At 40.0% G+C, this 26004-nt stretch overlaps 1 protein-coding gene across 1 annotated transcript in view; it reads right to left on the bottom strand.

The window, feature by feature from the left end:
• lrrtm4l1 (leucine rich repeat transmembrane neuronal 4 like 1) overlaps positions 1 to 19494 on the bottom strand; it is a 55763-nt gene extending 36269 nt beyond the window's left edge. Inside the window, exon 1 of the mRNA XM_061802041.1 lies at positions 19072 to 19494. Within this exon, the coding sequence (XP_061658025.1) occupies positions 19072 to 19494 (423 nt within the window). The remainder of the gene's footprint in view (positions 1 to 19071) is intronic.
• Between the last annotated feature and the right edge of the window lie 6510 nt (positions 19495 to 26004).

The following is a 26004-nucleotide window of genomic DNA, read 5'->3' as shown; positions in this document are numbered from 1 at the left end:
GTGCGTTTTTCACCAGCCAACCCCACACAGCAAAATGAAGATTGATTGAAGCTGCAGAAGGCAAGGGAAGTGTGGGTTTGTGGCTTCTGCGAGCTGTACCTTCTGAGCACTAAAATGGAGGAGGCGTGTGGGATGAGATTGGAGGAGCTGTTCGGGGATGGGGGGCGGCAGAAGTTGGAGGAATGACTCAAATCTGCCACAGCTTGCAATGCTGTGGAAAAGTCCCGATTGATCCCCGCATCGCCGTTTGGACGAACCTCATCTTTTTTTAGGACCGTTTTGTGAGTGCCGAGTGATGCGTCGCCTTTATCCCACATTAGTCCACTGCGCAATTACACTTCGACAATATTACGCGTGACCCTGTCGTTTAACAAACTATAATGTGAGTGTGTAATCTCCCGTGGTTGAGCATATATTCATTTCGTGAACGCTACTGCTTTTGCGATGCATCTTTTTGTAGAGAGTGCGGCTGAAAGTACTCTTAAACCGCTGGAGGGTTTTGTTCTAGCACATCCACAATGCACTAACATGCCACACTGTTATCGAGAGGGGCGTTAAATGCGCCCAACTAAATTTTGCACGCGTATTCTGGGCCTCACCGAACTCACCCATGTTGTCTCATCCGCGCGTCCGCTCCGTCTTGATACGCAATAGTGCAATCCTTCAGCACTGATCACGACCTCCCCTTGTGTCGCTTTTCCAATCCAGACCCTCAAAACAGGCGGAACCCCTCAAGCGAGCGGTGACTCACCTTCCTCGAGTCCCACAAATAATAATCACAAAATCTTCCGGTGAAGAGTTTAAAGTTTGTTCCGGCGCGCTCTGACGCTGCGTAACTTGCCAAGTATAATAGAAAATGTGCCATCGAAGTCCAACTTGGGGAAAAAAAAAAGGGTTCTTCCTCTTTGGAAGTTGATTTTAGAACGCGGGCAAAAATTCTGTAGGTTTCGAAAGTGAGGGTGGTGGTGGGTAAACAAAGTCTTGTGGGGCTAAGATAAGATCGTATGGTCTCCTTCCAAAGCAGGTTCCCCTTGCAAGTGCGCGTCGACAGTGTGAGGGCTCTGCAGGGGCGCGAGCTCAGCCTACCCAGATGCGTGTGCGCGCCTGAACGCGTGGGGATCGCGTGCGCGAGGGAGACCGCGAGACAGTGAACGTGCACGCTCTCGATGCATTGTTGAACAGCTGCAGGCGCGTCTGGAAAAAAAAATATGAGATTTGTGCTTTGTTCAATCACCAATCGCTCCCCAAACTCAACGCCGCGCTTATGTTGTTGGGTGGAGGTGGGGGGTGGGGGGGACATATGCCGGAGGATTTTAATTATTACGGAATGAGTGGGTGCACACTGCAATCTTGAGCCTGTCCCACGTTGCGTAATTATTGCTGCTGAGAGTGCTAAATGCAGTGCATACGAACAGATGTGCGAAAAGTGTTTGTGAGGAGGTATTGATTTCTTTACTAAGTACTGTTCACTAACAACATGTACTCAGAAATGAATTCACGTCAAGGAGGGTTTGCATTTAATAAATTCATTAATTCTTTATTTTCTCATATGTAAAAAAAAAATGTCTCTATGACCTGAAAATAGAATATTATTAAAATGTCAGTTTGTAAAGCTTCTAACTCAGTTTCATGGATAACTGGGAAAAACTTTGTTCTGGTTCTCAAATGATCACCAGTTTGTTGCTTGGTGCTTGTTCATATTACCTTATCAACATTTTATTTTACTTTTTTGACACACTATACTGCTTGTGTATTGTTTGTCTGAACCAGTTCAGATCTTGTAAGCGGCCGAAACAAACATACCTGTGTAAACATGTTGTTGGTTCATACCATCCATACTGTGTACCAGTACAGTGGTACCTCGATAGAACACAATAATAGCGTCGGGGAGTTGTCCGATAAGCATTTTTTTTTAAAGGCCATATGCCCCCTATGCAGTACAATGTCATTGTAAATACAGATACAAAAAGCGTCAAAATGCTTGAAAGTTTCATTTTATCCAAACTTACCATGCCAGTGTGCTTGGTCATGGTGGCATTGTTGCCGTACACTAGTCATCGTAGGTGAGTCGTTTTCATGTCCCGCGAGGAATTAGTGTGCTTCCTAGTTGCCAATTCGCTGACAAAGGTGTACAGCTGGACAAAAAAAAAAATAATGAGGTACCAAAAATACATGTCCCAGACTTCTCTCTCTCTCTCTCTCTCTCTCTCTCTCTCTCTCTCTCTTCTCTCTCTCTCTCTCTCTCTCTCTCTCTCTCTCTCTTCTCTCTCTCTCTCTACTGTTTGTTATATTGAGCTCCATTCTATCAAGGTCCCAATGTACTTACGGGTAGATTTTATTTCACTTTAAATATACATTTTATATTTTCATGATATTTATTTCTAATTTGTCCCAAAAGAGGAATGAGAGCGGTTGGCCCAGCCCACAATGTTAAGGAATAGTGTGTGTGTGGGGGGGTGTGGCCCAACCGAGGGGCCTCATACAGGACACTATTCAAGCTACCATCGCCATTGGCTGTCAGCCAGCCCGTGGATGGTAGAGTACATCCTTACTGTTTGCATGGGATCACGCAATCAGCCGATTTGGCACAGGTCTCTCGGGCAGCACTCCAGAATATTTTTTGCGGTCTGGTTTCATGTAAAGACATACAGGTATTTTGATGGCACATATAATCTGTTGTGCATCAAGACAACCTTGTCAATGTCCCCTGGGAACCCAGGCACTGTTGTCACCCCGCAAGTGGCGATGTTTGCGGAGATGTTTCCGTGCGTCACTTGCTTGTAGCTGAGCTCCAACAAGCTGTGAAAGGAATGAATCAGTTCATGAAGTACTTTCAATCCATACATTTACACAGAAGATTTATTCTTACATTTGAAGGAGTTGTTCATGCATTACTCGACCGCTTGATAATGTTGGTGCCCTATGCATGGACAGCGGCATAATGCTGGGTTTGTAAATTATCATTAAACAAACAGTGACATCATCATTTTCATCTATTGTCGGGAAAATCAATCCCTCATTATATTTGTAATTGACTGTTCATTCTCCCAAAATATAGCACAATACGGGTAAGATTTTGTTAATGGCAAATGGATTATGAGGAACTGAGGGCATTTTAAAATGAGCACAACAACTGGGTAGAGGGGGAATCTAACGCACACCCCTACCCTCCCCCATTGATAATAGCCCTTAGGGTGCATGCTTTCATGGGCAGCAATGGTGCCAATATATTAATGCCCCCCCACTAGCAACAAATTGGTCTCGGGGGCATACACTTCACCAGTGCACCACGGGCATCAGCGGCGCCCCGCCCACCACGCCTTAGCAGAAGGAGCTAGCTCATTCCCCACTGTCTGTTGACGCTGGCCTGTTTTGAGAGCTAGTCAGCTTGCCAGGACTCTACAAGAATTTAAAGGGAATCTGGCCAGGATCTCCAGAGCAGGGAAGTTTATATCTGGGTCCATGCAGAAAATTCAGACACAAGCACACAAACACACACAAAATAGAAAGGGTCTTTCGCAAAAGGGTCTTTCTAGATTGACTTTCAATAACGTCTTTTGAAAGATGTTTCATTTACCCAATTATATTGATAAAATACTGGGTGACATGAGGAGCAAATGGTTAGCAGTGATTTGTTACCCCAAACTGTATAGTATAGATGATAGTATCGAAAAATAGATGTCAGAATTGAAGTGCTTTTCTTAAACTGGGCTTGGAGGTGAATACCTTGCTAAAGGGCACTTCAACAGAAGTTAAGAGGCAGACATCCTTCTCTCCAACAACTAGTCCCCATTTTTAATTTTCTGCAGTCGGACTTGAACTGTAACCCTCCTGCTCTAAACTTGTTACAGATAAGCTACCACCACCCTCAGCCTTGACATGCAATGTGATAACTCTTTGAGAGTTTAATGACATGGCTTGGGGGAAAGTCTTGACAATAAACACTGTCTCCAGTCAGGCTTTTAAATTTCCCCAAATTTGAGCTGCAATAAGATGTGTGCACATGCGTTGCTTGGCAAAAGAACCCCTTTTTCTAACAAAAAAAAAGCCCCAATGCCTGTAGTCAGTTTAATATCGATCCTCAATCAAAACACTACCTCTGGCAAAGTGACAACTAGTTAGGATGTGAGGTCCCTGGGCCACCTGGGAGAAAAACTGCTGGTAAAATTATATTTTTCAGTGATAAGAGCCTTCATTTGATGTATTTTAGTTATTGGTTTAATGAAAACGAAAACATATTTTAAAACTGCTTTATGGGTAACCGCTGTTATCCTTCCATTCATCTATCTATTTCATTCCCCTTTCCTGGTGTCAGGGGTCACCAGGTTTAGTATGGAAGCCTAGACCTCTTCTCCAGCCATTTTATCCATCTCTTCTCGGGGGGGATCCTGAGGTGTTCCCAGGTTAGCAGGGGGCCATAGTGCCTCTATCCCTCTAGAGGGCTCTGGGTCGTCTCCGGAGCTTCCTCCTGGTGGGACGTGCCGTGAACACCTAACCTGGGAGGCATAATAAACAGATGCCTGAGCCACTTTTCCCTCATTCTTGATAAGACCTCAAAATACTTGAACTCCTCCTCACGGGACAGGATCTTATCCTCCACTTCTTTCAGATTCAGTACCGTGGTCTCAGATTTGATTCTCATCCCGACTACTTCACACTCAGCAGCAAACCATTCCAGTGAGAGTTGGAGATCACGACTTGATAATGGCAACACAACTACATCATCTGCAAAAAGCAGAAAGGTTCTACTGAAGCCACGAAACCGGACCTCTGAAAATCCTTGGCTGCGCCTTGAATTTCTGTCCATTATTGTAACTATACTTATAGTTTCTCTTAGTCCACTGTAAAGCAATTATCGGCTGCTCCTGTGTCCTCAGAAGACACTGATTTGTCCCGTCAAATGTTTTTACAAGCCAGCAGTGTATCAGTTCTAAACTTGTCATGACAGATTTGTAAAATTACATCTCACTCTATTCTCACATTGTCATCACATCGCACCCATTAAAGTCTTTGTAGGAGATCCTCAAAGTCACCATATTCACTTTTTTTCCCCATTGACTTGCTGTAAAATGTCTGCGAGAATGTGTCTGAAACTGCAATTTATTTGATATTTGTACAAAGAGGCAAAGGCTACAAATCCTATGTGTATGTTTTAAAGGATTAGTGTCAAACTCAAGGCCTGTGAGCCAAATCTGGCCTTTTGTGTCATTTAGTGTGGCCCACAAAAAATTGCCAAAGATTTGCCAAAAGCTAGTCAAAAGAAAATAATAACCGAATGCAGGGTGAATTACGCAATATTATATAGTAAAATCTTAGCATTTCCACATGAAACATACAATATTAAGTAACTTAGAAGTGTACTTGGTTCTCCCTCTAGCCAGCCAGGGTTGTTGTATGGTTGAAAATGTCGTGAGAGTGTTCATGGAAGATCTGAGAAACACAGGAATTTGGGTGCATATTTTATTTGGAAGCCACACTTGTCGTATCAGGGGAGGAACTACTTCCTCTTCTTTGAGCCTTCCGAGTGAAAGGTATGCATTTTGTTGTCCTCCAATTATTTCCATTGTTTTGTTATAAAATGTGAATAGAAGTTAGTTTTAAACCTTTGCAAAGCTGGTGTAGTCAAAGAGGTGCAGTGTTCAATGTGTTTCATTAATTTCAAACATAAACTTGCTAGCTGGAGGAGTGGTGAGGTTGCCATGCGTGCGTTGGTGAGTGACCATGTGGTTTGTTCGGTGTGAACGAGTGTTAGCAGAGGCCGCATGGTGGCCGTGTTTTGGAGTTAAGAGTAATTGTGAAGAGAAATCTGTGAACATCCGTGAATGTGTCTCCTTTATAATACAGGTATTTGAGTTTGTGCAGTTGTTTTTCGTATTCTTTCCATCGATTGCAATGTAAATCATATGTTATTTATTCTTGTTTCGAGGCTTCAGAGTGAAAGAGTTTTGAGAGTAATTATGAAGAGAAATCTGTGAGCATCCGTGAATGTGTCTCCTTTATAATACAGAGAAAGGATTAAACCAAGTTGAGACCAGCCAACATGTGTGTCTTGTCATTCATCAATCATCAGAAAAAAATGCACAACGCAGAGTAGACCCACTACAGTTGCACTTTGCTGAAAAGAAAAGAATGAAGCTGTTGAACTTTGTTTTTAAAGGACATGTATGCAGCTGCACCGTTATGACCAGCGCCGTGAGAGGAACACAAGTGCAATGTAGGAGTTTGACACCCACCTACAGAAAAGGAATGCATCGGCACCCGGATGCCGACTTGGTAGAAGCGCTGCAACATCTTCAAGGGTGAATACAAAGGTAGCGTACAGTAGTGCACACCTCCAATTCTACCTTCTAAATTGTCACAGTGTAGTCATTCACTCAGTTGACTTTTGTGCAGGCAGAGTGTCTTCACTTTAATATTCAGTGATAATATGAAAAGGTTATCTTTCTTTATATTTGCACTGCTATTGATTGGCAACCAATCCAAAGTGTAGCAGCCTTTTGAGGCTTAAAATCAACACTGTCACTCACTGATGACAGCTGATAAATATCATATAAAGTACAACAAAACATCTAGCAACTAATTGGAATATCTTTGAATGTATTAGAATAATGCGTGCCGTTCCTCTATCGAACTGAACATGTTAGATGCTGTGATGAGCTCAGAAAGATTTCAGCATAACATGAACGATCTAAAGCACTATGTACCTAATAAGTAGTTTGTTATACCTGTGGGCAAAAAGCTGACAGTACCACAATCATCTTTCTGGGTCAGAGCCTCTTTGCATGTTAGTTCAGTTCACTTTATTTGAGACTAACATCAGTTTGTCTAGGATGGATGCCACCAAATGAACCAACTGTGGTGCTTTTTTTTGTGAGAAAAATCTATGGTCTTTCATTATGAAGAATGCTGGTATTACCATACTTTGTGGAGCTATGTACAACTTTTAACTGGAATCTTGAGAAAACATTTGGTGTAGTGTGGCTGAATATGGAAAGGACAGTTGAGAACTTGATTGAACCAATGAAAAAGCTTGACTATAAGTTTGCAAAAAGGGGAGCAAACTTGAATGGTCACACAGGCAGATGTGGAAGCTGATCTAGTACGCAATTGATGGATCCGCACATGGCGCCTAAGCCAGGCCTACTTGGATACTGTTGTTAGGCACCCCAGGCTACCGATCAAAATGTCGGACGCAGTCCGGCTGAAGCATGTTATGAGCGATTCATTAGAGCGAATTCCCAATAGTATTTCTGTTTCCTTTGTGCCCATTGTGTCAGAAATATCGACAAAAAGTGTACAGAAAGGCCTGAATTACTTTCAACAGGGATATATTCATAATGTCAAGGGTTCCCAAACGGGAGCGCCAGTTAAAGTTTCTGCAATGTGTTGGGCGGTTGGTGTGTGTTGGTGTGCTCCCATATTAGTGGTTTGATTAAAACTCTACAAGGGCTCAAACTCCATAACTTTTCTCATGTGCCATGTGAGCAAAGCTGGACGTCTCTGCCACAACAGTGGAATAAACCCAGAGGGTCCAAAACCAAACCAGTGCGGATGAGTGAAGTAGCTCAACCAACAGAAAGGAGGAAAAGAAAACTGAGTCTTTGTCAGACGGATATGAACTACAGGTTAAAATAATGAAATAAATAATGAATAATAGTGAAAATAATAGGATGGTCTTTGTCATCTTGTAGTGCAAGCCCAGCCCCTGTCACATTCCAGGAGATGTTCATCGTCATTGTACTTTATACCAACTAATTGAGTAACTTACCTCGGAATAGACGGCTTTGTGCTGATTTATCTTTAATATGTTCAGCAGGTCGTGAGGTCGGGTACAAATCTTAATCCACCGTTTGCATTTATCTAAATTACACTTTGGGGTGGGAAAGTGCACCAGATATGCTTCCAGTAATGTCTCTGGATAGCCCTCATCTCCATTACACGTTCCCTAGCCACATCTAAGCACCATATTTCCGAATCGGATATAAGCAGAACTATACACTTGCAGTTCAGAGGCTTAAAGTAACCATGCACTCTCTTTGTTTGTGGGTACAAGATCCCGGATGTGGGCAGCATGGGCGGAGTTCAGAAAATGACACTCACTGATTGGTCAAAAGGGAGCTGTAAGTCATTCTCACGGATCCATCCATAGGCAAAACTTTAGCAAACACGCAATATAGCACTCGCTGCTTGAGATCTTAGAAAATCTTACAGTATAGACCCAAGAAGGTGGGTGCAAAGAAATCACAAATGGTTTCTGGGAAATAGGCTGTTTTTGCATTAAACTACAGTGTTTAGCCAGCTATCTATCAGTGATATGCATCTCATTCTCCATCATCCATTGGCCATCACATATTTAGACACTGACGACATCATAAAATTTTGCATAGAGCAGTTTTTTGGGTGAGACACACAGGCATAACTAACTGGGTGAGCGATGGGGTATGCCCTGACTTACTGCGCTTTGGATAACATACAGACAAACAACCATAGATACTCACATTTACCATTATGGCCAATTTACATTCCCAGTTATATTGCGGTTCAGTCTTTGTGGGCAGAGCAACTCAGGGTTTTCTAATTGCAACTGTTTTGCATGGATTTGGCAAGCGAGTCGTACCACTTTTTTTTTCCCCCTCCAGGGACAATTGATGAACACAAACACATGAGTGTTTCAACTGCTCTAAAAATGAGCAAATATATTGTGAGGGACACTCTTCAGTTCCAGAGAACAGTCTGTGGCTCATATGAGCATTGCTGTGTGCCACTTTGTACCGGATCATTTCTATGTTAGAAAAAAAACACAAACACAGCATAATGTCTAATTTTTTTAATAAAACACCAGTACAGTAAGAAACATTTGATCTATTTTTTTAACTTGACTTTTTAACTTTTTATCAAAATGCTATTTCATAATAACAATGAAAACCATTGGATGCTGCTTTTGTTTACATTTAATGGCCCTGTGTGTCTTTTTTTTTTTTTTCCAGAAAAAGCATGAAATGCTAATTACTTCAAGAAACTCAAACTTTGATCAGCATATCAACAGTGCACTAATCACGACAAGTACTAATTTCAGTCATAATTTGTATGTCTTTGTGCATATTTGAACACAATATTCCTGGTGTTGTGTGTTTTGGTTTAGGACTGATTCGTTTTAAGGCTCAGACTCAGCTCATTATTTTGCATGGCTAAACACCATTGTTACATTTATTTGGCCCTCACGGTGTTCCATAGAAAGAGCGCGGATTTCTCTCCTATAGTGACCTGATCTGGTTCAAACTGGCACGAAACGTTGCTCATTTGAGCCACCCAACTCTGTTTTCTGGAACTGAAATCTATCCCTCATGCTATAGCTACACATTTTTTTTCTGGCAGTTGAAGTGCACTTATTCTAGTGTTTGTCCATTCTCCCACTCTTGTGACCAGAGGAGGAAAGTTAATGCATACTAGCTCGCACATAACTGGTGCACATGGTCCATAGAATTCCATCCCAACAACCAGCTAAATCGAGCTCATTAGCACCTGATCTGATGGCTAAAAGTGAGTCCTAAACCCAACTCGCTGCTCCATTCCTTTTAAAAACTCTGGGGATGTGCAGCTCAAAGGGAACCGCCTGTGCCTCTATGAACTTCCAATGAGGCATTTGTCCGAACTCATGATTGTGTGGGTTTACCACTGCTAACTAGAAAATACTGTTGGGAATTTGTAATGTGAAATGGTTTTACGAGACTAAGTGCTAAGTTCTGTGCACTATTCAAGAAAGTTTCATTCATCTTACTTAGACTTTTATTAAAAAAAAAAATCCAACAGATTCAAGTGTGTTAAATATGTAAAGGACTAAATGCTGAGCAGACCAAAAAATAACATGAATATGCTCACAGAGGGGTGAACATACATTAGTAAAGTTTCCAAAAAACATACAATTGCTCTCAAGAAATTGACTGCATTATTGAAGTCATGTGTGGCTGAGATGTTGATGACGACGATAATGGCAAGCACTGGTGTGTGGTTTTGTTTTTGGGCCGTCTACAAGTTAAAAAGTTCCTGTCATATCTAGGACAATAAGGCATTGTGCTGTGAATAGCAAATGGTAAATGTTTCAACTTGGCAGCCATCTTTCTTTATCACATCACTCCTGTTGTTATGTTCCATTACTGGCTGACAATTATCCTGGGATGCGAGAAACATGACAGATGTCAGAGTTACCGTGGTTTAAAGAGATATCGGCGAGATGGTGAGTTCACTGTCGCAGACGCGTTCGACAAAAAAGCAAAAAATTGTATCAATATGTTTCTGCCTGAAAGAGGCAAAAACGATTTTCTACATTCAACTGGGAGAAAATTCCTATTCAAGAATTACGGGCTTCAATTGTACTACCAGGAGTGGCTTCTCTACGGAGAACAGACTGAAGTAAACAAACACTGAATAAGATATGGTACATACACCCTGAGGGGTTTATGTTATAAATTATATAGCTTCTATACAGTGAAATCTCTAAAACCTAATCAGAGTTAATTCCATAATGCAAGTTGATAGTTTGTTGTTTGTTCCCATAAGAAACGATGTAAATTACTTCCATCCTTCCTGACTCAAACTGTTGCCATCATAAATTCATCATTCATTCATTATAAATGAAATGAGCAGTGGCGGGCTTCGCATTTGGTACCTGGACCCTCCGTGGAGACTCACCCCACTTAATCAACTTTTTTTTTTTTTAATTCCACCACTATTGTAATCCAATGAAATACACTACACATTTCACGCATTTCAGCACACATCCGCACCGTACTGATATTGAATAACACAAAATATTTTTGTTACATGCATGATTACAAATCATATTAATGTGTGCAGATTGCTATAGATATGTTTTGGTCTACCAAGGTTTGCTTTGACCAACCAATCAGAGGATAGGAAAGTGCAGGTGTCACTGATGGCTTTCCAGGGAACAACTTTAAATATAAAGACAAAGGCCCATTACTACAATAATTTTGGCCAGCACTACTGACTCTGAAGGCCCTGCAGCTAAGACAAACACTTCAACATCAAGAGAATAGACTTCTGGGGATAAATTAATACCACTTCATGGAGCTATTTTTTTTTACAAATTAGTTTGTAAATGTAGCTTCTCATCGTGTTTATGCCAGCTGAGAAGGCTCCGCTTCCCATGACTGTCCTACCATTGCCGAAACAGCTCATTCCCATGCTTGCTGCAGACCCCTCTGGGTTCTTCAGCTTTTTCCCACAATCCAAAAACATGGATGTGACCTTGACCACAAATGTGAAGGTGATTTTAAATGCATTTCTATATAGATATATTTAATATACAATATGTGCCTTACGAGTGGCAAGCAGCCAATCCAATGTGTATCCTGATTCTTGCCAAAAGTCAGCATTGGCTCTGGCTCAGCGGTGACCCTAATACGAACCAGCTGAAAAGAAAATGGATGGATGTTTGTCAGCAGGCGAAGCAGGAAGCAAAAGTCAATTGCTGAGTCAACCCAATTAGCTGTGGTATCAAATTTATACTTAAAAGTTTCACATGATAATGATTTGAATGCTATTTTGTTTTTGTAGTTTTGATTTATTTCCCAAGAAATCTGGATTAAACGACATGTGGGGATTTTGGACACTATTGCTCTAATTTGTGGGCCATAATTAGTCGCGCTCTAGCAATTAAACACAAATGTGAACTACTGACTAAATAATGTAAACATTATCCAAGAGGCAATGAAGCTTGTGGTGGTTAGGTATTGTTTGCAAAGTTTCCACAAACCGGTGTATTTGTAGTTGTGTGTTTGCAGGCGTATTCAAGATAGAGAATCAAGGACTTTCTTTCTACAAACTCTGATGAAAGGTGAAACTCCAGCTTAGTGTACTTTATTTGTCTCAGTTTTTCAATTTGTACAATTTCATACAGGTTAATCTTAATAGAATCTTCAGTCTGTGATTGTGTGTGACAGAGAGTGAGGATGCTCTGTGTGTGTTTGAACGTGCTAAGACAAAGAGCATCTCGGGGGAGAAAGATGAGAGAGGACGCTTTTTCTCATCTTTCCAGCAGACTTTGGATAGATGACTTTGGATTTGCTCTTGTACAGTAGACCGAGCAGCTTGAGTTGAGTTTAACCGTTAGTTCAATTTCTGGCCGTGAACTGGTCATGGGAAGAAATTGTTCATGCATAAGCTGTAAAAAAAATTAATCTAAAAGAGTGGCCAAATGCTCTCTTTTTGCTAGATCACTACATAAGGGGGAAAAAAAACCCCACAAATTTAATTTTCTCAGTCAGCATGTATTCTTACATTGCACTGGCCTTGTGTTACCGTCGCCAGCTCGCCTGTCAATTGCTGCCAGACAGCTACCTATGTGTGATCCCCAAGCGGTTACGAGGCTTTCTGAGAACTGCCAAGACTGTCGCAGTAGTCAGGGAGCAAACCACACTTCTTCACACAACTCATTGCACAGTCGACCAGCCCATTCAATGTGTATGTGCGGCTTGTGTGCAATGAGGTCGGTGTCTGCCGTGTGACAGGTGGGCGTTAACAAGAAAGGGTTTTCTGTAGCTATGTTTTGATTGGGTCGGCACATGTAGACAGGAGAGGTATCAGCCTCAGTATGGACAGACAGCCCCAAGGTCAGTCATTGTGTAGGAAGATATGCTAATCTGTATAATTTAAGGTGTCATACGCATTTTTTAAATTTTGGATTCATTTGTATAATTGCTATTCAAGATGACCAATTCATGTGGCTTTTGCATGGGCAGCCATGGTCATGGTGACTGGCAATAATGAACGACTTCTGACTCAGTCAGTAGTATTTGACCCCAATTATTAATCTGATCTCCTAGTGGTGGTGTTTGGTGATAAAAAAAAAAAGGAAGTCTTACTTCGAGATCAGAGACGGGAAGTAGCGGAGCACACCCACACACAAAGTTACCCCTCCATTTATTTTTTAAAATAATAAAATTCTTTCTTTACAGTATGGCGTTTTAGATTGTCCCTTAAAGCAGACATCACTTTGAAGTGCTTCCACAAGTTCCTCATAAAAGAAAAAGAATATAGAGACAGTGTCAGCCATTTAATGACTATATGGTGCTGATTAGTCTCTTAAGTACAAAGAGACTTTTTACATGGAAAAGAGGGAGACTTTTTCTCATAATATTCTATATGCTCACATATCCTGCTGAGATGCCTGATAACACTTACTGTACTTTAACTTAGCAGTCGACAGTATTGACGAGGATGTTACTTTATTGCAAACTAGTCAAGGTTACTCTCATTTTTAAAAAAAAAAAAAAAAAAAAACATGCAACGTAAATTTAATCCAGCAGTTGATTAGGACTCATATTCAACAAACCACATGTAACATAAACACACCTGAACAGTAATGATAAATGTCTTCATGAAGGAACAGTTCTGTAATGCCACACACAATACTGAACCCTAGAGTGTCCAATCGAAACAAAAACAATACTTTTTTCTAGCACCACTGACAGTTCATTGTAGGTACACTTGGAGTATTTAACAACGGTAATGGGGTGCAACCGTGTATGGTGGACAAGTGGCAGTCTTGACGGATGGTGGACCCTAACCCTATACAGTACTAGGTCAGCCGAGTGAGGTTGCCTATTAAATTTGGGAATTTCAAATAATATCCTGGAACATAGTATAACATAACAATCTTTGAGTGAGTTGATTTTTTTTTGGGGGGGGGGGATGCACAAAACAATTGTTTTCCATTAACTTTTCACAAAATATACTGTGATTTTAGAAAAAAAAGATGGTCCAATCGAAGCAGTTATGAAAAATTGTGCTCCCACCTTCATTTAAATTGCCCATCCCTGCTCTAGTCGCTGCAGTATTACACTCCACAGTCCCTACTTTGCCAATTTCTTCCTTTGTTTACTGATGTATTAATTTATTTTCCTGTCAGCCTCAGTCAGATGTCAGATAAATGTTCAGTCTCTCAGACACCCACTTTTCAAGAAGTACAGTGTACGGGACTGCCATTTTCTTCCATTGCTGTTATTGGTTCAGCTCAAACACGTGGCTTTAACTGATGTGTTCAGTGCGACATGGGTTTTGCATTTACCTGCTATACTATTTTTGGTACTCAAACAACAGGGAGTCGAGGCAAATAAGTGCTGTGCAGTGGAAAAGCAAGCATAATTCTGTCAATTAGGAAGAAATGAAATGAATGAAATGCTTAGATCCGTGTAGTCAAAAACAATAAGGAAGCAGATAAGAAAAAAATTGAAAATCTTAAATGGCTTTGTTTTATAACTGCCCCACAGATTACATTAAGGCAGTTTTGCATCGTTTTCAATTTAGTCTGCTTCTCAGTAGGTTCTACTCATGACGCAAAGGCATAAACTACAAATGTGGTTGCTAGGCTGCACTTATAAGTACAGTGCTGCACACATTATGGTTTCAAGGAGAAGCAGCAATGACAATTGGAAAGATTTCCTCTAAATCTTCTGTTTTATCAGTAAAACGACAGTTTGAAGTTTGACGTGCTCCCTCCCACTACGAGCCTCTGCCTACACTATGTGCACCTTCAGTCAAGTCAGTTGGGCGAGTGAAATCATAAAATGAGTTGATGCCAACACCGAGGCTAATAAATTGAACAATTGTCTATTTTAGTCTTCAAACTAATTTAAGAGCTGATGACAGACAAAAGTAAAATGTAAATTACTTTACAATACTGGAAAGAAATTTAAATCAAATTTACAGAGCATTCTTTTTTTAAATTTTACATTTGTTTTTACTAGTGTCATTTGAAGATGATTTTTTGTGCCAAAATCCAGAGTTCTGCTGCATACTCTTCAAAATAGAAGGCCACATGTGTTAAACAAAGAGTCACGTTATAATTGAAGAGTTTGTTTTCAAAACGCAACATAGGCATTTTTTTCAGATTTACGAAACTCGCGCCAAAATTATCCAGCTCCGAATGGTAGTTATCGGGATACTCTGATTTTTGTTCAAAGTGCGGCATATCATTCTATATCAGCCAAGGAAGATCGCGTTTTATTTCAAAATGCGACATATCAAGATCTTATTTAGAGCAAAATGCGACATAATTTCGTTCAATCAGCGTGCGCTGCTGAAGCAAGCAGCATCCAATCAGAATTCGTCTAGAGGGAAGTTCCGGTATCTTCCACATCATCATCCAAAATGGCTGCGCCCACGTTTGAGAGAGATGCTAATGCCGAGTTTGATTTTATGTACGAGACACCGGAGAGAATGAAGCTGAACTAAGTCTTGTATTTTGTTTATCAATGTTCAATAATATCGAATAAATGAATCAGTGATTGTGCTGGTTTACTTGCAGGCTGTCCCATTGTGAGGGTGCTTTTCCTATTTAATTTTAATTCTTTATGAAATTATTGCAATTTAATACTTCAGTTCTCATCCAAGTACCATTGTATCTGAATGTAATAAACATACTGTTTTGTCTATGATTGTGTAATGCTTGAATAGTAATTTTGTTGTTCAAAATATTTCACCAACGATCATTAATGAATGAATAAATGTTTATATTTCTATGCAATCTTTTTTTTTTGCCATTTTTTATAAGGAAAGTTATCGGCTATGACTTAAGAAAAGTTGACATTAAAAGGAAATCAACACCCTTGGAGTAGACTCAATTTCTGTCTATGAGCATTATGAATACTGTTATTGTTACTACAGACTTATATCCTATTCTGCAGCGTTCTTTCCCCCGACAGCGACAGCTATAAATAAAATCAAAAGAAAGCAGACTCAATGAGTCTGATTTCAAACAGTGAATTTGTGAGTTTGAAACTGATTTCATTTTGGAGATGTGTGTATGAGATCGACTACCCATTTTTTTTCTGCTGGTATCCCTCGCAACCCATATTAACCTTGGCAGACTGGTTTGAAGCAGTTTACTTTCTTAATGATCTCACATCAACTTAGAACCAAAATTAATCAACTGAGTGACACAATGCCTGCAGATGTCGGATTGCAGAATCGCATACAGATACACAAAATTACAATGATGTAAACTCAGCCTTTCCAAGACCTCATACTGAACAAACAAACAGTTTCTAAATAACTGAAAAACACCTTTTTAAAAGAAATTCCCATTTTTTCATCTCCTTTTTCAACATCTGACATTAGTGAGCTAATTGTGAAAATTGTGACTGGTGACTGACCCTTATTTCTGATACCTAACTCTCTAAATGTGGTGGTCATGGTCTTAAATATTATTTTAAAATGCTTGAAATGTTGAAAGGCAAATAGTTTTTATGATTGCCTATCAAAAGCAACTGATTTTTAAAAAAAAATAAAGCTGCTCCTGAAGGTTTAAGTCGAAATTTGGATATGTCTCACTTTGCCAAGAATAGAATGTTTGGATATGTCTCATTTTGGAGAAAAAATGAAATTTGTCATCAAAAAAAACTCGGTGAATATTAAAGCCAATATTTTTTTGTAGTATGGTGTTTAGTTACTTTTTAGCATCTCTATCCATCCCCCAATAGTTAGAAACATAAATTGATGTTTTCACTTCAATACCAAGCCCTTTTCTCAAAATGAAAAAAACGGATATGTCTCATTTTGAAAAAAAACTCTTCAATTATATGTGGGTGGAAACCGGAGAACCTGGAGAGAACACACACAGGCACGGGGCCAATGTGCAAACCTCACACAGGGAGGCCAGATTAGAATCTGCGTCCTCAGAACTGTGAAGCTGATGTGCTAACCAGTCGGGCGATTTGCGACCAGATCAAATGTATATCACTGAGTAAAATGTTGTGCATTTTATAGTTGTCAGGTTTTATCATATGGGGAATGGACATCTGTACACCAAAGGAATCTGTTGTGTTGTTTATTATTTTTTGTTGAGGTAAACACCCAGATACAGTACTTTAAGGGTCCACCGTCTTCATCTTGTTCACCTTGTTTTTCCTTAGTTTTTAGGTCTGCGGGCTATTTTGCGGCCTGTGCTGCAAGTTGTCTGGAGCACAAGACTATGCAGCAATATTGGACTGCGATCACACTCCCCCTGTGTAGGAGAAAAGCATGGGTAGGTTTCTGATTATACCTAGAAGGAAAACGTCTTGCGTGGATGTTTCTAATTATTAATCATTCAGTTTTGGTTTGTTTGTTTGCCTGCCTGGTAGATGTGGAGGCGCATTGTCGACTATCATTGAACAGCGGTGAGCCTTCCTAAGAGAGGATTCTACAAAATTTACCCGAAGAGCCCAGTGAGGACTCATGCAGAAGGCTTGCAAAGAAACCCAGGAAAGCATCTAAAGAACTGCAGGCCTTCTCCTTATTTAAGGTCAGTGATCATGACTCAATAATCTGGAAGAGATTGGGGAAAAAAATGGCATCCATGGCAGAGTTCTGAGGCAAAAACCAGTGCTGACCACAAAGATAGATAAATGTTTTCTTACTTTTGTAAAACATAACAAAAACAAAAAAAACTTTGGGAAGATGTGTATCTCGTTACATCTGGTGTAAATGTAGCACAGCATTTCAGAAAAACAATGGCCAACCAGAAGTGACACAAGTTGCTGTGATTGATGCAACCCTGAAGGTGAATGTTCAGCCATCAGTTAGTGACCTCAAGCTGAAGCACACTTGGATTCTGCACTGGGGACAATGATCCAAAACTCACCAGCAAGTCAACTTCTGAATGGCTTAACAAAAAGAAAATGAACGTTTTGGAAAGGCCTAGTCAAACTCCAATATAATCGAATTTAAATGCTATGGCATGACATTAAAATGGGCATTCATGCACACACACACACACACACACACACACACACACACTCCACTGTCCGTGTTGCTGAATTAAAACAATTCTGCCAGGAAGAGAGGGACAAAATATCTCCACAGAGAATGTCATTGCCAGTAATAAAAAACACAAAAAAAGGAAAAAAAACCCAACACAATTTCAGTTGTTGCTGCTGAGAGTGGCCCGACTAATTATTAGGTTTACGGGTCCAATAATTTTTGACACAGGGCCAGGTAGCTTTATGTACCCTGTACATACATATACGTACATACATAGCCCGACATAATTGAAGTAAAGAGTAGAATAAGACACCACCATCCAACTGTACAATTAAAGTACAAAAATACACCAAAAAATGAAGACAAATACCAATGGGTTACCGGAACCAGTACTGTAATTAGTCAAGTCAAATCAAATTCAAATCTTATAAAGTCAATATTTACAATAAAGACTTTTTTTATATTTCTACAATAACATTGGAAATCATTTCATGCATGGAAGAGAACAGCTACTATAGAACAACACACAGTGGTCCACATTAACAGGGTAATTAGCAGAGCAGCTGTTGGGGCAGCTCTGTATGTTTGTTAATGACAGGACTGGCGCTTATGTATTGAAAACAGTTTAGAGTTACAGAGAGTACTGCATGCAAAGCCTTGAAAATCCATTTTATGCTATGACATTATTTGCCATTTATGCTACATGTCTGGAGACAAAGATATGATACAATAAAATATAGTCGGCTGTTCTGGTAAATTTCTATTGGAGTTGCATAAAACCTTAACTAACAAAAGTCTTTCATTCAAAGCAATGAAGCACTTTCATCACAGTGAAAGAATGTATAGAACAAATTTGAATGACAATACACTCTGTGGAGGTTAAGGAAAGGTCAATTTAAAGTTGTTTTTAGTCCAAGGTAACCCTAAATAGGATTAACATAATTGAAATTTGATTGGTGCCTCCACATTGATGATAGAAACAATTTCAAATGTCTTTGGTGTTACATTAAGAGAAACCAGATGGTTTGCTTCACCTAATTGTTTTTCACAAATCCATGAGGGATATCAAAATCAGAATCGTCGTTACTTGGCAAGTATGTCATAAAGGAACAAGGGATTTTTCTATGGGAGTAGGAGCCCCTCTAGTGCAACAATAGATACTGTAGCTCATCTGACAATGAATACGTTGGAGACATGAAAAAACTAGAGAGAGTCACTTGGGTTCTAGCAATTTAATGGCAAGAAGAAGAGGAAAGAAGCTGTTGGAATGTCTGCAGCGTTTAGTTTGCAATGTTCAATACCGCTTACCTGAGGGAAGTATTTGGAAGCGGTGGAAACCAGTAAGTGGAGGCTCCACGAGGATTTTGCATGCCCTTGTCTAAGTTCTGACAGTCTGTAAGTCCTCAAAGCCAGGTAGGGGTGGACAATGATTTTTCCAGCAGTCCTTATTGTCTCTTGCAGCCAGAGTCTGTCCTTTATTGTGACGCCACTGGACCAGAGTGTGATGAATGAATACTGGATTGATCCAATGACTACTCTGTAGAACTGCTTCAACAGCTCCTGTGGCAGGATGTGCTTCCTCAAAACCTGCAGGATGTACATTCTCTGCTGGGCCCTTTCTAGGACAGAGTTTATGTTGGTCTTACACTTCAGGTCCTGAGAGACCGTGACTCCCAGAAACAGCACAACTGGAAATTGTGGCAAAGGATGCTTTCTGAAGTCCATGATCATCTCTCCAGTCTTGAAGGTGTACAGCTCCAGGTTGTGTCAGCTGCACCAAAGCTCCAGCTGGTCCACTGCTGATACGCAGACTCTCACTGTCTTTGATGAGGCTGATGACTGTGCTGTAATCTGCAAACTTCAGGAGTTTGACAGATAGGTGCAATGAAGTGCAGTAATCTGTGTAGAAAGAGAAGAGTAGAGAAGATTAAATTCTAGGGGTGCCCCAGTGCCGATGGTACACAGGGATGAGGTGGTGTCCCCCAGCCTCACCTGCTGTGTCCTGCTCATCAGTAACCTGATTGCAATCATTGTAAGCTATTGGAAGATGGCAGGTAAGATACTCAGCTGGAGAAGCATGAAGAGAGCAGTTTGGGGAGGATGGTGTTGAACGCAGAGCTGAAGTCCATTAACAGGATCGTCACGTAGGTCTCCATGCCATCTAGGGTGAAGTGAATCCATGTTGACTGCATCAGCCAGAGACCCGTTTGCTCGGTAGGCAAACTGTGGGTGTCCAGCAGGCACCCTGTAATGCTCTTGAGGTATTCCAGAATGATGCATTCTAAGGACTTCATGACTACAGAGATTTCAGGATTCTTGGGGACTGGGAGGATGGTAGAGCATTTAAATCAGGATGGTACTTTACACAGTTCCAGGGTTCAATTGAAGATGTGTGTGATGAGTGCAGCAATATTTTGAAGCAGGATGGGGCAAAGATGTCTTTGTTGATCATTTCAATTTTGAAGAGGTCTCACATCCTGTTCCTGAATGGTCAATGCAGAATTCCGAGGTGTTATGGTCAGCAGTGGGTGGCTGAGTGGATGTGGGAATGGAAAGTGTCCTTTTCAAATCTGCAGATGGCGTTCTAGTCATCAGCTAGTCCTCTTTGTTCTCTGCTTGGGAGAATAGTCGCTTGTAGTTGGTTAGCGACTTTAATGTTCTCCAGAGTGATTTTGAGTCCTTGGCAGAAAACAGTTTTCCCTGATTTTCTGTATGATTTTTCTTTGCAATGTGAATTTCTTTTGTCGGGTGATTTCTAGTGTGATTGGACAGAGCTTTGTCCTCACTTCAGTAGGAGTCCTCTTTAGCCTGGTGAATTTGGTAGGGTTTTGCACTGAACTACGGTTTATTGATTTTTGAACATCCCACGTGTTTTTGATGGTAAACACATATATCAGAAACTCATAAAATATTTGACACAGTCCAGATATTCATCCAGGCTGGCAGTTAAAGTTTCAAAGACACTCCATTCTGTACAGTCTAAACCGCCTTGAAGCACTATCTTTGCTTCGTTTGTACAGTTTTTCACTATTTTCACCACGAGGTTCTTGGATATCAGTTTTTAGTGATTTAAGCAGTGATCAGACGAGGGCTGCACGGGTGTGTGGGTGTGGGGTGGGGGGTGGGGGGTTAATTAAATGTACCTGTCATTTGAGTGTTGTATTTTTTTTGCAATTGTAGCAGAATACCGTGACCTTATGTTTATTTCATAATTACATGTATTCCATTACTCCAACCGACCCAACTAAGATATTATGAATTTTGCAAAAAAGAAAAAAAAATCACATGAAATAATACCATATCACACAATAAGGTTTGTTTAAACCAAATTCCAAGTGAATAGAGAAAATAGATTTTATAATTAGAATCAGCACAAAAAAAAAAAAAAACATGGGGACATCGACACAGAAGACAAACCACTTCATCTTAGATTTGATCTTTTATATGCTGAGACCAAATGAGAATGCAACTCTAAAAGAAGGTAGTCACATCAGTCTGGAATATGTATATGTATGTATTTCCACTGCTTAGTACTTTCGTGTTTGTATTCCATGTTGGTAACGTACGGAATGGGCACCTTTTGTTGCCATAGCAACCCATGCAGATAAGTCATTACAGAGCACTAATGTGTGGACACAACAAATCCAATCAAAATGGATTTGTGGTCAGTTTTAAGCATGACATGTGAAAGTCTGATTTCATGACACAACATAGCTCAAGGTAGGCATGAGAGAGCATGTTCATTTCAAGTCACTTTTGAATTATTATTTTTTTTTAATCCCATGTAGTGTTATACCAACAGTGATAGATGTGTCGCGTAGCATATCATGTGACAAAGTGAGTATTCAGTGTGATAGTGGCAACAGCATGATAATTTGGGAGCTACTACTATTTTATAGGTTTCCAGCTGCCTCACTGCTCATTTTTACTTTGCCTCAACAAACACAGGTGTGTTTCTTGTTTGCAGTTGTACTGGTTCCGTGACAGCGTTTCGTACACTTTGGGCCAAAATCACAGTTCCCCTTCTAAACTGAGGTGAATAATGCAACTTTCATCTTAGATACTGTTTGTATAACTTCTCAAATAGAAAGATAGCCTTGGTCTTCGGCTTTCAGTTTCAAAATGAGCAAAGTTTCCATGTATTCATTTTAAAGGTATATTTTCCCTGTACCAGGCCACTCTATCACAGATATTTCTAAACTAATGTAAAGGAAAAATCATTGAGAAAAGAATGGCTCTATTCATAATACACGGAAAAAAACCATTGTTTGTGCCGAGTAATATGTTCTTATTATTCTCTCTCTCTCTCTCTCTCTCTCTCTCTCTCTCCTTCCCTATATATATATATATATATATATATATCCATCCATCTATTTTCTTTGCCACTTATCCTCACGAGGGTTGCGGGGGAGTGCTGGAGCATATTCCAGCTGTCAATGGGCAGGAGGCGGGGTACACCCTGAACTGGTTGCTCGCCAATCGCAGGGCACATAGAGAAAAACAGTCCCACTCACAATCACACCTAGGGGCAATTTAGACTGTCCAATTAATGTTGCTTGTTTTTGGGATGTGGGAGGAAACTGGAGTGCCCGGAGAAAACCCACGCAGGCACAGGGAGAACATGCAGACTCCACACTTCAGAAGTGCGAGGCCAATGCACAGGTCATTCATGTATGAAGCTGATTTGGGTTTTGGTTTGATTGGCAAACAGCTGAAGATCGTATCACCATGCAGGTACCCAAATACAGAGCAATCAAGCAGGATTATTTAACCCAAAAAAAACGCAAAACAAATAGAGGTGGGTAGCAAATAGGAATGAAAAGATGGGGACAGAGGCACAGTGGAAGGAAGGTACAGTTATGAATAAATAAATAAATCTACCTAACAAAAGTAGGTAAGTGGACAAAAAAAAAACAAAAATATATATAAGTACCTACAAGTACACCCTAAAAAACATAACTACAACTGACTGGAACGAAACGGAGATCAAGGTGCTGCCAACCAATACAAAACAAGAACAATGGCGAAAGCAAGGCAGCAAAGTCAAGCCCAGAACACACACGCACACACACACACACACACACAAAGAACGGGGCTGTTTTAGTCCCGATTTTGGTAATTGTAGACTTTGGATGTCATACAGCAGGCAATTTTATGTCCCATTGATAAAAGATAATCATATAAAAATGTCATCTGATCAGAGCTGTGTTTGTCCCTGGTTATAAGGTGTGAAACGGGTCAGGGCTGACAGTCGTAAATGTTTAACAAGTTCAATATTTACATTGAAAAATATTCATCTGTATGGGGAATGTGGATGCTTTGCTAAGTCAGTAAGTGTTGTGAACTGCGGTATGGAACAGAATATAAATGGTAAGAAGTGCACTGATTCAGGATCAAAGAAATTCAGTAAATGGAAATTCAACACAAACATGCCTAACCTGATGTGGTTTTATTGGATAAAAGAGGGTGAGACTTCATTGCCATTTCACAATGGCCCAATTTCCGAAAGCATTCGAAAACAATTGGGTAGCATTGTTTTTGAATGTTTTTGGAAGGAATGCAAGGAATGGTCTTCTAATTTCCGTTTTCGGAAACTCGCATGTGATCACGCGAGATTTCTGCTTCGGTGGAATTGTTTCCACTGAAACCTTTTCCGGACCGGTAGTGGATCGGAATCTTTGTGTGTGGTGTGGCGCATAATATAGGTTGATAATTTGTGACACGGCATTTCACAGTTATGGAACAGAAATTCAAAAGTTGTCATCCAAAGTAAAAGTACATCTATAGTATACTTTTTATTTAGATAAAGAGACAATGTACTGTATGTCGTTTCTTGGCTTTTCATAGTATCATGGCTTTTATTTCTTTAAATTCCCATTATGAAAGTACTTTTAAAGCCTAACGATATGCATTGGAAAACTGTCACTTATGCATAATGCACTTAACTTGGTAGGCCCACGGTTTCTTCCATCGATATCAATTTGGAGAAAGTTCAAGACAGAGAACAACATAGTTTTTAATAAACTTCAAAACCTAATTTCAATTAACTGGACATTTGGCTTCATGTTGGATGAAATACTGCATGGCACCTCGAGAAGTTGAGCATTTGTTCCCGTCGGCATTATGCTAATTTCTTTAAACTAGAAATGCAATTAAGACCAAGTCAGTCAATGGAGCTGCATTGTTCTTGAACCAAAATGACTCATGTGTCTGGCTGGTTCTCCAGGGGAGAAAGTATGTGATCTCAGCTGTGACTGATTTGATAACTCTATTTTATACTCGAGCACACATAATCTGTCCTTACAAAGTCTTCTCTCTGTCATTTTTAGCAATAGAAATCTCATTTTACACCAACAGCCACATGTTCTAAAGTCTTTAACTGTTGATGAAGAGAAAATTTGATATCAAGCAGCCCTATTAGTTACCCATTCTTCCAGTTACTTTAACATCAATTGTCACCTAGCTGCCCAAATTCTCTGTGTATACTTTACATCGTAAATTAATTTTCTCCAGGAAGTGGGCCAAAAAATAATACTCCAACAAAATAAGTGATAGTTAAAAGTATCGGACAAGGCAAAACCACTAACTACTACTGCAATAACGAATCAATGGCAAATCCACTCCATATACGTATTTGAAGTACCCTGGCAAATATGCGAATAATTGCCACTTGTCACACACATACTCCTACTTTAGCCTGTGGACTAATATCAAAGCAAAGCAAATTTATCTTAAATGGGCATTTCATAAACCAAGTAATTCAATGCGCTTTACATGATTAAAAGCATTCAAATGTGGAAATAAAAACATTAGGCTACAATAGGATAGTATTTCAGCAAAAAAAACAGAGGATAGATTAAAAATTAAAATAGGTGAATCTGTGAGTAGAGAATTACAAACACGCAGGGGTACATACATTCTATATTTCATTCTGTTACAATAATTATGCCCAGAAATATAAGGTCCTATAGCCTAAATTTTCAGGAGATGTAGTGCATCACTGGAAATTAAGGTTAAAATATTAATCTCTTATGTCAAGGTCAATAATTGGTTTTCAGGCTAAAGTAAAGCAAAATTAGTTGAATTGAGGCCTCTCTATTTCAGCACTTTTGAAAAGTAGTGTAAACAAGGCTGTGAATAAAAAACTTAATCGCCACAATCCTACTGCAACACTATAAACTGGAATATGTTTGATATTAAATGCTCTAATGCATAAAACTGAAACTGAGAAAATGTAAAATACTTTATGCATTAAAACTGCATTAAAAGTCAAATCAAAAAAAGACTCGACATCGAAAAGAAACTTGCGTTAAAGTGTTTTCCAGGCCTGATTTAAAACATGCGACAGTTTGAGCAGATCAGCTGTTCAGGAAGTTTGTTCCAAATGTGAAAAGCATAACAGTTGAATGCTGCCTCAGTATTTTTAATTCTAGTTCCAGGACCTCACAATCAACGCTTCTGATGACCCGAGGACTCTGGACGCTTAATACAAAGCTAATAAACCCAGGATGTTTTCGTTACGAGAACATCAAATTTTGAACTTTGTCCTTTGGCTAAAAGAGAGCCAGCGTAATGATTTGAAAACATCAAAAGTACTAAAAAGTTACTGGCTCTTGGAAAAAAAATATGAGCATGTCGACGTAGTCTGGATAGAAACCCTCAGTCAAGTAAATGTAAACTCAGTATTACACTAATGCAGAGACCCATCCATCCATCCATCCATCGATTTTCTTCTGCTTTTCTGAGGTTGGGTCGCAGAGCAGTAACTTTTCCAGGGAAATCCAGACTTCCCTCACCATAGCTGTTACCCATCGGCTGCCTCAGGAGTCTCACAGGCCAAAAAAGCCACAAAGGACTCTTTTTTTCATCGTGACAATAGTCTTTACTGCTGATGTCAACCAATGAGTGCGAAGATTGTAGTAGTGCAGTATAGCCGTAACATGGTCTACTTGTACTCAATGTCCATCGCTTCCTTTGGAACGTAGATGAAGTTCTGCCGGAGGTGGGAGTTGGAACTCCTTTTGACAGCAGATTGTCCCAGACGTTGAATGTTTGGGACTCCACGTCGTACCAGAATCTGCCCCCACCGTCAGACCCAACTTATCACGAGGTTGTGATCAGTGGGCAGCTCGTATGGATATCCTTATTCTTCAATATGGTGTTTGATATGGACAATCCGTAGTGAGCATAGAAGTACAATAACAGATCACCACTTGGGTTCTGATCAGGGGGGTCGTTCCT

The sequence above is a fragment of the Syngnathoides biaculeatus genome, chromosome 17 (assembly GCF_019802595.1).
Source record: "Syngnathoides biaculeatus isolate LvHL_M chromosome 17, ASM1980259v1, whole genome shotgun sequence".
In the NCBI taxonomy this organism is placed as follows: Eukaryota; Metazoa; Chordata; class Actinopteri; order Syngnathiformes; family Syngnathidae; genus Syngnathoides; species Syngnathoides biaculeatus.
This window is presented reverse-complemented; position numbering and strand designations above follow the sequence as displayed.